Raw genomic sequence first — 12,597 nt, 5'->3', positions numbered from 1 at the left:
AAGAACTGGTGAAGGAAATTCACCAGAGTCAGGAAACTTCATGACAGCCAGTCACCAGGGGGCTGGGAAAAGGTTCTCTTAGAGTGGAGATTGATGGGTGGAGAGAGGAGAGCTGGGCCCAATACCAAAGAGATGTTTTCAGCATCAGCGAGCTGCAAAACAAAACGGGCTTCCTTTTCCCTGCATGTTCTTCCAAGCATCGTAAATCCTCAGCCTGCCCCCCAGCCCACATCCTGCAGAACGCAGCCCGAGCAGCGGCCCCGCTCTCCTCTGAAACCAGCCATGCGAGGGAATACAGCTGGTCCGAATCCCCGTTCATGCTTTTCTAAGAGCTACACTGGGCCCTGGGCTGCCCGTGGGTGCCACTGCTCCGGGCTTCTCCTAGGGACATGCCTCCTGAGGTGGTTAACTGCGGCCATGCTAATGCTGGAACGCCAACAACCCTGATGGTCGCTTTCTTAGCTCCCCGCTCAGAAGTTGGGCCAGTCTCTGCTGGCCTCACTCCTGCAGGGGCGGGGCGGTAGAGGTGTTCCCTGTATCGTTCATCCTGCTGAGACGACAAGACTTGTCTGGGGAATGTTCTCCCCTCGGCAATGGCAGAGGCCCAAGGTGTCGACAGAAATTCTCGAGGCCTTGGAATGCCTGCTCTTGCAGCCTGCGCCCCGCCACTTCAGCCTCATCCCCTCGGCCCGAGCAAATCGCGTGGCCAAATCCAAAGCCGTGTCACGAGGGAATACCTCCCATCTCTGCAAAGCCACTTAGGCCTGGGTCTGGGGCAGGGGGCAGAATTAGAGGCACAAAAGCAATCTACTACATCTACATTCGTGGAGGCAACTTCTCACCGGCTGTGAGGCTCAGAATGGATGAGATTCCAATTTAACGATCACGGTCATGAGCATGGGGTGGTGGGGGAGGCCGAGAGTGGAGCCCGTGGTGACTCGCTGCTTCCTTCTCCTCGCCACGGCGCCTCACGATGCATCATGCACGGGCACCGCGCGCAGCACGCCAGGCAGGACAGAGGCTGCGATATAATCATTTTGATGGGTTTCTCCACGTGGAGCACACAGTAGGACTATCTGATAATAGATACGGGTCGATCACCTACTGTAGGCAGGAGACTGCACCCCCGAGCTTATCAGTGGGCTCCCTCAGAAGTGCAGAGGTGACAAAGCACTGCACCGTGTCTGCTTGGCTTTGCAGGTCTGTGTAACTCTGCCGACAGCTGGATGATCGTGCCCAACATCAAGCAGAACCACTACACGGTCCATGGTCTGCAGAGTGGCACCAAGTACATCTTCATCGTCAAGGCCATCAACCAGGCAGGCAGCCGCAGCAGCGAGCCTGGGAAGTTGAAGACAAACAGTAAGTGCCGTGAGCTCAGCAGAGCTGCCGCCTCCCTTCTGCTCTCCTTCCGGCCGCCTCTGTCCCCCTTTCTCTTCCTTCTCTGCCTCGGGCATCACCAGCAGCCCCGAGAAGCAAGTGAAGAGCCAGGGCGGCGGGGTGGAGTTGGCATCAGACACCTCTGGGGTCCACGACTCACTCACCCCTTAAGGGCCGTGAGTCCATCGACTCCTCTGCACTTCAGACCGCTCGCTTTTCAAATAAATAATCCTGGAGGGATTCTGGTGAGAATTAGAACAGATATATATATATACATGAAGCCCGATAGGTCGTTGGGGCTCTGCAAATGGCAAATTGTTTTCCATAGCAGAAGAGCAAATTAATAACTCTTTCTTCAGGAATTCTTTGCTTTACTCCAGATATCTGTCTAGGTCTGTGGTTCTCAGTCAGAAGCAGTTCTGCCCTCCCTACTGCCACCGCCCCCAGGGACACTGAGCAATGTCTGGAGACATTTTTGGTTGTTATAAGTGGGGTGGATGCTACTGGTATCTGATGGTTAGAGGCCAGGGATGATGGGAAACATCCCACACTACACAGGACACAACAGAGAAAGATCTGGCCCATACGTGTGTCTTGTAACACTGTCGTCTCCCTCGCTGTCTCTGCCCACATATGTTTTCTTTTATCCTCTCTTTTTCTTTACTATTTTTGATCTAGAAATATGTTCTATAACATGGAATTTCTTTGCATAGGACCTCCCAAGAGAAAGCAACTGGGAGTGTGTTAGTATGGCACCATGTTAGGCAGTTGCCTCTAGTCAATGGGAACAGGTAACTGCTTTTCCAGAAGAACCCACACTTAACCCAAATCCTCGATTTCAGTGCTCACATAACTTTATTTTGCTCCAGACATACATGTTTAAGATACATACGCTTAGACATTAAGCTAATTTCTCCTCTCAGTGTTTCTGCTGGTAAAGAAGGAAATCTTTTTCGAGATTAAGTAGGAAAAAAATAAGTAAATGTATACACTGAGGTTAATTCTGTAGAATATGTCTTTGAGACATCTGATTTGTACTTCATCAGTTTTCCTGCAGCTAACGCATTCATTTCGTGTAGCCAGATAATGTCATCTTCTATTTCTAGACATGCAATCATTGAACAGTTATAAACGAGGAGTTGGCAAACTTTTCTGCTGTGTGTCAAAGAGTGAATATTTGAGGCTACGCATGTCAGATGGTCTTGGTCACCATCCACTCTTCTTCACCTCTGCCATTGCAGTGCAAAATCTGCCATAGATGACACATAAATGAATGGGCATGGCCACGTTTCAATAAAACTTTATTGACAAACACAGGCCCTGTGCTGGATTTGGCCTGCAGGCTGTAGTTTGCCAAACTCCTCCATGCACAATATTAAATTGAATTGAATTCTTTAGTAAAGTAAATGATTAATTTGGTCCTTGAACTAATTTGTCCTCACTGAAGCAAAAGCCTTGAACTTGGACAGAGTAGGTGATGGTGCGTTTGAGAAACACATCTGAGACAGGTGGAATGTGCTCGCTGAGGATGCAGGGGTTGGGGTTGGGTCTGACCTAAGCTGACATGATCGCACTCCACGCGTGTGTAGGTGAGGGTGTGAGTTGAGGCGAGATGGGGTACCTCACACCTCATTATGAGGCCAGTCTTTCTGACTGCTGTACCATTCTGATGCTCCTCACTGGAAGAAAGACAAGCAGTGCACGGCCCTCCTCTTCAGTGATGGCTGCATTTATGAACACCCGCCCCCCCCAATCTGCCCATTAATGTCCCACCTGTCTTCACACGCATTCTCTCTTCCACCTTTAAAAATTGAAATATTGTAAGCAAAACTTACCTTCATGCTCTTCTTGCCTTAGTTCATACTTTATCCCTAATAGCTGCTGGCGTGATCATTCCTGAGGACATTTGTGTTTCACAATACAAGCTGACATTTAAACTCTGCACATAATCCAGTAGCACTTAGAGCCTCTGAGAATGTCCGTGCCCTGATCCACACTTGAAGCTTTTTCTCAGCTCCCCCTTTAAGCTCTCCTGTGATGTGGACAGAAATCTGAAACGGGTCAGCAGACGATCCAGCCCACCAGCCAAATCTGGCTGCCGCTTTTTATAAATAAAGTTTTGTTGGCACACAGCCACACCCATCCATTTCCCTCTCGTCTCGGGCCGCTTCCACGCTGCCCCAGCAGAGCTGAAAATATCTATCTGGCCTCTTCGGAGAAAGGTGTGCCGGCCCCTGTTCTAAAATCCTCCGGCCTACCCGGACGTGACCTCACACCCATTGCCGCGTGCTCTCCGTGCCGCTGCCTCAGCCAGCGGCGTGCATTGCCCCGGCCAGCGTACCGAGCTCTGTCCACTGGCTGCCTGAGGGCGGACCTACCAGCTGCGGCCGTGGCCGTGGCCGTGGCCGGGGGCTTGGGACATCATGGTATTTGCATGCTCTCGTAACTCACTTCCTGCCTCTTAACACCCATGTGGTGTTGAATGACAGGCAGTCCTCCAGACCAGCGTTACATTCTCAAGGAAGTAACAGCTATGGCAAGATGTTTGGGGTGACTCTGCCAAGATTTTCTGATGGTTGGACCTTCAAAATGCAAATGTGAATAATGAAATAGAGAGGGCCTTATTTTGTATATATATAAACTCAGGAGTAGAAATATATATATTTACAAACTCAGGAGTAGAAAACCCAGGTGTTATGATCACATTTTTTCCCCTGATCTTGTTGTGGGCTGAAAAATGCACATTTTTATAGTCATTCTGAGCTCATGAGAATCATTTTAATTTGCAACAGTTTCAGAATAATGTAAAGCCTTTAGGTCAAAATCTGCAGTCTTGATTTCTTCGGCTTCTGGTCTGAAGTCTACTGAGCACGAGCCACATTTTAAGCTGGATCGAATATGGGAATGGTTGAAAACGAAGTCTTCATTTTCTCCTTCCCTTGGGAATGCTGTTTAGCTAGTATGTACCAGAGCTGCATGTGGCCAGCTGGGACCCCCGAAAATAGCTTCTACCACAAATCGTGGCTGATCCCCGCCCATGCTACTGTTGAATCATTAGTCGCAGCAGCTCTGGATCCCTGTCTCAGAACTGACAGGCTGGGAGTTCACGAAGACAGGAGCATGTTCATATTCACTATTTTACTGTGCTTTTAAAATCTGATCCTGCAAATACATTATTGGTCATGTTGAAATAAACGGTCCTCTTCTTCTTCCTCTCTTTGTTTTGTAAACTTGTTCCCAGGCCAGCCATTTAAACTGGACCCCAAGTCTGCACATCGAAAGCTGAAGGTGTCCCACGATAACTTGACAGTAGAACGTGATGAGTCATCCTCCAAAAAGAGCCACACGCCCGAACGCTTCACCAGCCAAGGGAGCTATGGCGTAGCTGGAAATGTGTTCATTGATAGCGGTCGGCATTACTGGGAAGTGGTCATAAGTGGGAGCACATGGTAGGCAATGATATCTGTTGTCGTCCGGTCATAAAAAGGCACATCTCCTTCTGTACTTGGTCAGAGCATTAGTCCATTCCACGGCCCGTCTTAAAGGAGACTATGCAGAAAAGCTTTTTTAGTCTGTTGTTGCGATGGTAAGGCTGCATAACAAGCATCCCGAGACTCAGTGGCTTCAAACCATAATCATTTATGATTGCTCGCTCACCACCCCCATGTGTGGGTTCACTGTCAAGGCTAATCTCGGCCGGGCTTTGCTTTCAGCTGTAGGTTGCATCTAGGTCTGTTCTTTGTGTCTCTTCAGCCTCTTCGGACGTGAGGGCTCCGCGGGTCAGGTCTTTCTCGAGGAGCCCGAGAGCACGAGCCACAGCTAGGCAGGCACATTTCAAGCCTCTGCTTACATCACTGTCTACGAACTTCTCATTGGCCAAAGCCAAAGCCAAAGCCAGTGGTCTAGGGAAGTATATCTCTCCCCCGGAGATGAGAGGAGGGAGTGAATGTTTGCAAAACAGTCATCTAATCTTCCATTCAGCCAATAAGAAAAACAGCTTGTTTTAAGTCCATCCATTTTTGTTTCTTTTTTATTTACAGCAAGAATTGCAGCTGAGTTGATAGAGTCCTGGTCCCTAACAGAGCTAGGATGCTAACACTGCTCTTTCGTGCCTTAAAACACGAGTCAGCTGACGACAACCAGCGGGCCAGACCTGGCCCTGTGCCTCTTTTTGTAAATAAAGTGTTGTAGGAACACGGCCATGCCCATTCTTTTCCGCATTGTCTGTCTATGGCTGGGCTTTGAGCCACACGGCAGAGCTGAGCAGTTAAAAATAGAACCCTATGGTCCACAAAGCCGAAAATAGTAACTCTCCAGCCCTTTACCAAGAACGTTTGCCGACTCCTACTCTAGAACATTACCCTTCATCATTTGAAGAGAACGAATTTCTGTTGCCTTGTATGTTTTGTGACTCCAGACTGGGCCGACGACTGGAAACAGTCAAGAGCTAAGGGGCTGAGGCGGGGATCATAGGCTGGGAATCCTTTCAAACTGTCTGTTAGCCCAGCGAGCCCTCTAAACCCAAGGGTGTCGGTCAGGCCCAGAACATTCCAACGCGGTGTCTGCGTTGGAATGAGCTAACCTTGCCTAGTTAACCTCACAAAGCTGACCTTGTCCGTTCCACAGCCACGAACTGCACCCCTTCTCCGGCTGGCTGGCTCACAAACACCTGTTCGCTTTTGCTCTTTTATTTTTATTTAACCAGCCTTCATCTAGCACAACCATGTGCCAGGCACTTGTCTAACCATCCTACAGTTGGTAACTCGTTCATTCATCTTAACAGCCCCGCAGAGGTAGGTGCTAGGATCCCCCTTTACAGATGAGATGACTGAGGCTCACGCCCATTAGCACGAGGTGGCAAAGCTGGGAGGTGGCAGGATGAGGAAGGCTGCAGTCAGGGCGCAAGCTCTGACCCAAGGCTTCACAGATCTTTCTGGAAAGGGCTAGAGAGCCAGTGTTGCTGGCTCGGCAGGCCAGGTGATTTTTATCCCGGCTACTCAACTCTCCGGTTGTAGTGGGAAAACAGCCACAGACCGTGTGTCTGGGACTGGGCGTGGCCTTGCACAAATACAACTTTAATCAGCAGAGGGCCAGATTTGGCCCATGGGTTACGGTTGGCTGATCTCTGCTCTGAAGCACCATGCTCTGTTTTTGAAACATTATAATTACTCTTTCGGGCGTACAGTGGTATACTTGGCGAGCGATAGCTTAATCCTTGCTTAGAAAGAAACACTTCCCAACTGCATAACCTGAAACGAGGAGTATCATAGAGTGTTATGTTTGAGATAAGGATGCTAAAACACTTTGTGTCTTAAGTTCCTTACAGTGTTGGTACAAGTCCGCTGAGATCTAAAAAGTGAAATCGTAAGCTTGGGTGTCTCCTTTCTCCCCAGAATGGTGCCTATAATGGCCAAGCAAGGAGGTTTTCTTCTGTTGTGATCCTCGCAATTCTCTTGGCCCAGAACATTTTCCTGTTCCAACATCCTGCCAGAGGATGGAGGACAAATCCTTCCGCCCCGCTCAGCTCTGGGCCAGATTGGCATTTACAGATTTTAGCGGCACTGGAGCAAGATAAAAGGCCGAAGGAAAATACGATGAATTTTTGCAGGTGCAAAGGAGCAAACATTTCTAGTTAATTAACGTGCAGTATTAATCTGGGATAGAATCCAGTGTCTAAATAATTACAGCCCCATTAATAATTATTTATGATAAATGATACCCGATCATTATGATCTCATTCCCATTGATGAATGGTGTGGGAAATTCCACCAGACCCCTTCAGTTAATATAAACACAGATCGGTATTACCTTGAAAACACCCTCCAGATGTCAAAACCAACTCAGGAGGGGGGAACAATTCTAAAATTAATTGCCACACTTTGGATCTTTACACACCGGATTGTGACAGTTTCGGAAGACGTCTCACGTAGAAACTAGTCTAACGTTTCCTGGGAGGTGTTAGAGGGGAAGGGGTGACCCATATGATCAAATGCTTGTGGCGCCTTGATTTGCACCAGCTAATGACACATCCATTTTCTCGTGAAATATCGTCCTGACTTTCAATTAACATGTATGTTATGATCCCTGCAATGGGGCATATTAGCATAGCTCTGAGAAACATAATTTTTATACTTTCTGAATTCTCCAAGTCTCACTGCGTAACTTAATGGAACATTACCTTCTGCCCGCACCTTTCAAGCTCAATGGAAATACGTACATAGTTTTACAGATTAATGATAACATAATGGTATTTTCCTTTGCTTAATGGACTATGCACGGAGTTATTTTCTTACTCTCTAATGCTGTTAATGTGCACTTGGTGTTTTATGAAATGGTGTTAACTAAACGTGGGTTCACGCAAAGAAGACTGGGCCAGAAGTCAAGGGGGAGGGGGCGAGATTCTGGATTCTGCTCCTAATTGTAACCTTCTCTGTGTTTTCCCATTTGCTAAATGAAGTCAGTCCTACCTGCCACAGCTACTTCATAGTGGGTTCAGTTAAGGTTCAAATGGGAAATAAACGCCAGAGTCCTTTGATACAAAATCAAAATGGTGCATAGCAACAAGAAGGAAACAATGCAGACCTGGCTATTTTGTGATGCAAATGCAGGTTCCACGGTACCTGAAAAATGGAAATAGTGTGTCTGTGGGGCATAGAGAACATCGCCGCGGCCAGTACTCAAAACAAAAACCTTTCCAAAGTGTCTCTCTGGCTGCCGGCTGGAAAAGAGTGTTTCCCCACCTCTTAGAACTTCTGGATCTTGCGCAGAGCCGTCACAGTGTCAGGACCTGACCCAGACTCCCGCTGGGAAAGGAATGTGGGAAATGCAACCCCAGGATTCTCCCCGTGATGCAGAGCAGGATTGGCCAGGAGGAGGAGACAGGCCAAGTTGACGGCAGACGGGCTGGTACACTAGGCTTAGCTGAGGATCGATAATTCCATCCTCTTTTTAAATTCAGTGATAGCATGTTCTAGTCCTTTTTTTTTTTTTTTAACACACCACTCTTAAAGTGATTGTATTTTAAATCCAACATGGGATTTTTTTTTTTTTAAAAGAATGTCGTTTTCTCAAAGACCAATGGAGTTTTTTTCTCTCTGCACTGGGTAAGGTACCATATGTCAATATCCACTTAGACTGGTTTCTGCTATAACATATTAAAGGTTGAGCTCTGAATCATTGACTCTTTATTAAGAATGATGGGTTTTGCTTATCTTAATCACTGAAATACTGCAAATGTTATAGAGGCATACCTTAGCAGGGTAAAAAGAGATTAAGGAGCTTCAAACACCGTAGAAAGAATTCTTTTTTTTTTTTTTTAAAGATTTTATTTATTTATTTGACAGAGAGAGACACAGCGAGAGAGGGAACACAAGCAGGGGGGTGGGCGAGGGAGAAGCGGCTTCCCGCTGAGCAGGGAGCCCGATGCGGGGCTTGATCCCAGGACCCTGGGATCATCATAGATAGAATTCTTAACTCTTTTGAGCAGTTGAGAGTACATTTAGAATAACCGGGATATCCATCTCTCAAAGACATTCAGAATTTTTAAAAATGTAGTAAGAAATATAATCAGAAGGGCTCTTGGCAATGATGAATCACATACTTTCTGGTGAGGGAAGGGATTAAAGAGTGTTAAGTTTGCGGCCTTTTGAGTCACCCTAGGTTCAAGATCTAATTCTGGTACTTAGTAATGTGGCATTGGGCAACTTTAATAAAACAGCAGTTACCGGAGATTCCTTGCCATGCCTTGTGCCCCAGATTTTACACGTATTCTTTCCTTTACTCCTCAGAATCACCCTCCGAGATGGAGACTGTCATTGTCCCTGTGCTGTAGATCAGGAACCCGGCTAGGAGAGGACAAGGAACTTACCCCGGAAATGAAAACCATTCTCCACGCTTACCTGCTGCGAGGTGTACTCGAAGTCATGGAAAGTGACAGACATGGCGTCAGTCGAGTAGAGGGTTGTGCTGTCCAATGTGGTAGCCCTGGGCCACATGCAGTTAATTTAAATCATCTGACTTAATTAAAATTAACTAAATTTAAGGTCTGGTTCCGCAGTCTTGGCAGCCATAGTCCAAACGCCCAGTAGCCACATGTGGCTCGTGGCTACCATATTGAACGGAGGCAAAACATTTCATTCATTGCAGATACTTCTGTGGGACAGCGCTGGTCTAGAGAATTCATTGTGTGGGTCTTGATGAGGGTAAAAAACAAACAAACAAAACAAAACAAAAGGCAGCGAGACCCAAAGTTCAAATTCTCTTGTAATGTCTGAACTAAAAACGGGAATATGAGTAAATACAACGGCCCGTGTCCGCCCACTGTATGTTTGGGAGGAAGGCGATGAGGAACCCCAGTGTCAGGGTCTTTGCCAAGCTCTCACTGAAGAATGAGCAGGGACAGCAGAAAACCACGTTTTTGTGACCCCTGAAAACCAGAGAAAGGAGGTAGCGTCCGTGTGCAACCCGCCTCATGGTTTTTGTCGTCCCTGTTTTGTTTGTGCAGGTATGCCATCGGCCTTGCTTACAAATCGGCCCCGAAGCATGAGTGGATTGGGAAGAACTCTGCTTCCTGGGCACTGTGCCGCTGCCACAATAACTGGGTGGTGAGACACAACAGCAAGGAAACCCCCATCGAGCCAGCCCCCCACCTCCGGCGCGTCGGCATCCTGCTGGACTATGACAATGGTTCCATCGCCTTCTACGATGCTTTGAACTCCATCCACCTCTACACCTTCGACATCACCTTCTCGCAGCCTGTGTGCCCCACCTTCACAGTGTGGAACAAGTGCTTGACCATTATAACTGGCCTTCCCATCCCAGACCATCTGGACTGCACAGAGCAGGTGCCATGAGCACCTGGCCACATGGAGCTGCTTTCTGGGGGCATAAAAGGGTCGTGGCCACCATTTCAGGGACGGAGAAAGCACAGGCTTCCAGAGTGTGATTAAATGTCGCCAAAAAGTGTCCAGAAACATCGGCTAGGATAGGACTCAACATAGGCGATTCTCCCCTTTTACTGTCTTTTGTATTAAGTACACGCTTTAATAATTTCTTCAAATTTGTCCTGTGTTTGCAGGAAATTTTATAGATTATTTATGAAAGAAACATAACCGGAATTACAACTCTTAGACATTATCTGGTTTTGCACATTAAGAGGCCCAGAAGTTTACCAGCTCTTTACAACAACCTTTGTGTCATCACGCTCTGTGGGCTTGAGAAAAAAAAATCTTCTGTAGTTTTGTACGCTTATTCAGCTTCTCACATCGTCGTATCTCATACTGACCCCATCTTGGGTCCTGTCGCCTCGACAGTGCATAGCAGAATATGCAGTTACCTTAAAAATAAAAAATAGTTTTGAACCTAGTAGGGCAGCAACCGGGCTTTCTTAGTCTGCTTTATTTTGAAGTGTTTTCAGTGTGATGTCAAAACCGTCTTGGATCAACTAGAATGGAGAGCAAGAGGGAGAGCGGAAAGAATTGACTTTAAGAATTGACGTTAAGAATGAGCTTGCCATTGAAAATAGTCACTTTGAATCCTACTGATTATTCAGAACGTCAGAGGCTGGTTTGTCTTTGATCGGAAGTAGGGTTCTGTTTCATGACCTAAATCTATTTCCTTCTTCCTTTTAATAGTTTCTTCAGGCCTGTGACATTGCTTTGCTACATTTGATAGCTGTCCTGTCTCCCTCTCCCCCAAATCATTTTTCTTTTGTTGCTGGGGCTGAGGAAGTAAACATTTTGTGTTACAAATGGCAGTACCACTTTGGATTGACTTTGCTCTCCAGGACATCAACACATGGCCCTGACTGTCTCTACCACGTCCAAATATGACTCACCCAAAAACACTTAATATTTGTGAGCTGGTAATGACAAGGGACATTGCATACTCTTTACTAGTATACGTGCCTCGAAAGTTATAAACAGACTCTTACTAAACACATCTCGAAAGATGTAGCGGTCCCTCTGTATTCTAGTATAGTTCACTATAGAGTTGTAAAACAAAAAACAAAAAAACAAAAACAAAAAAAGAACAAAACAAAACAAAAAAACCCAAAAAAATCAAACTCACTATTCCCGTGCTGGAACCCGCTAATAGACCCTGCTAATAGAATGTCGGGTGGGATTCTGGGCCTGCTGATCTGGTAAGATGGAATGGTCCATGAAGTAAGGCTTTCTTAAGCAGTCCTTGGATTTGGACCGGGAATCCAGCATTGGTTCTATCTTGACGGCGTAACATCTGTAAGTCATTTCGTTTGCTAAAATATTTATCTGAGCTACTGGGTTGGCCGTTTTGACTGAACGGACTGATGGATTTAGGCATTGTTTTTAGCAATTGGTTTTTAACCAAATCAACCCATTGTCTCCCTGAGATCCGTCCATAGACGCGCTGTTTCAGCATCGTGCTGTATGAGCACCAGCCTGGACTCCATGGGTTGCATCATACATGCTTCTGTCCTCTTCACTGGCAGACGCTCTCCTTTTTCTGAACAGATAGAGTTTATATATTTACTATATTATTTATACCCAGATGAATATTTTGATAGCTACTTAGGACAATTTCACATCTAAAAGATGGACACCTCAATGGAAAAAAATTAATCAGTCTCTGGAAACTTAATGTTTGTTTGTTTTTTTTACAGTATAAAAACAATGTGTATTTGCCTTCCCTGAACAAACTGAAAGGGTTGTAATTTTTACATACTGTTTTTGGTAGCTGGATAACGGATATTTTAATGCACTTTGTACACTAACAGGTTTTGAATAAAAGGGTCTAAAACTCAGCTTCTGAGTTTTTAAAATCATGGTCGCCAGGTACCAGTAAACGCTACAGTTTGCCTTATGACATTCATGTAAAGCATTTACGAGGACAATATTTCCACGAATATAATGTTTTTCAATATAAAGAAGCTACTACTCAAATTTTCACTGCAAGCCATTTAGTTTATGTTTTGGCTATTTTTATAAGGACGAGAGGGATTATGTTATAATTTAGTTGTGGAAGTCTCACTCTTTGCTAACTTAAAAACCTTGTGGATAGTAGCAGTTACTATTTCCATGTTGTCCTATTTACAGGAAAATATGTATATGGTGAAAGGCCACAGTGTTTACTTTCATTACTGTAATGATGTAGAAAAGATTTCCGTGTGGGGTTTTTTTTTTTGAAAGTCTAAAAAATATATGCTATAAACATTTGCTGCAGTACAATTCTTTAAGTGGA

General features: G+C 45.9%; 1 protein-coding gene across 1 annotated transcript in view; it reads left to right on the top strand.

Annotated features, from left to right (window-relative positions):
- MID1 (midline 1) overlaps positions 1-11,425 on the top strand; it is a 585,480-nt gene extending 574,055 nt beyond the window's left edge. Inside the window, exons 14-16 of the mRNA XM_032391085.1 lie at positions 1,201-1,362; positions 4,622-4,829; positions 9,884-11,425. Of these exons, the coding sequence (XP_032246976.1) occupies positions 1,201-1,362; positions 4,622-4,829; positions 9,884-10,232 (719 nt within the window). The 3' untranslated portion in view covers positions 10,233-11,425. The remainder of the gene's footprint in view (positions 1-1,200; positions 1,363-4,621; positions 4,830-9,883) is intronic.
- Positions 11,426-12,597: the final 1,172 nt, after the last annotated feature.

This window comes from Phoca vitulina, unplaced genomic scaffold, assembly GCF_004348235.1.
Source record: "Phoca vitulina isolate PV1807 unplaced genomic scaffold, GSC_HSeal_1.0 scaffold60, whole genome shotgun sequence".
Classification (NCBI taxonomy): domain Eukaryota; kingdom Metazoa; phylum Chordata; class Mammalia; order Carnivora; family Phocidae; genus Phoca; species Phoca vitulina.
The sequence above is the reverse complement of the archived record's forward strand: the minus strand, read 5'-3'. Positions and strand labels throughout refer to the sequence as shown.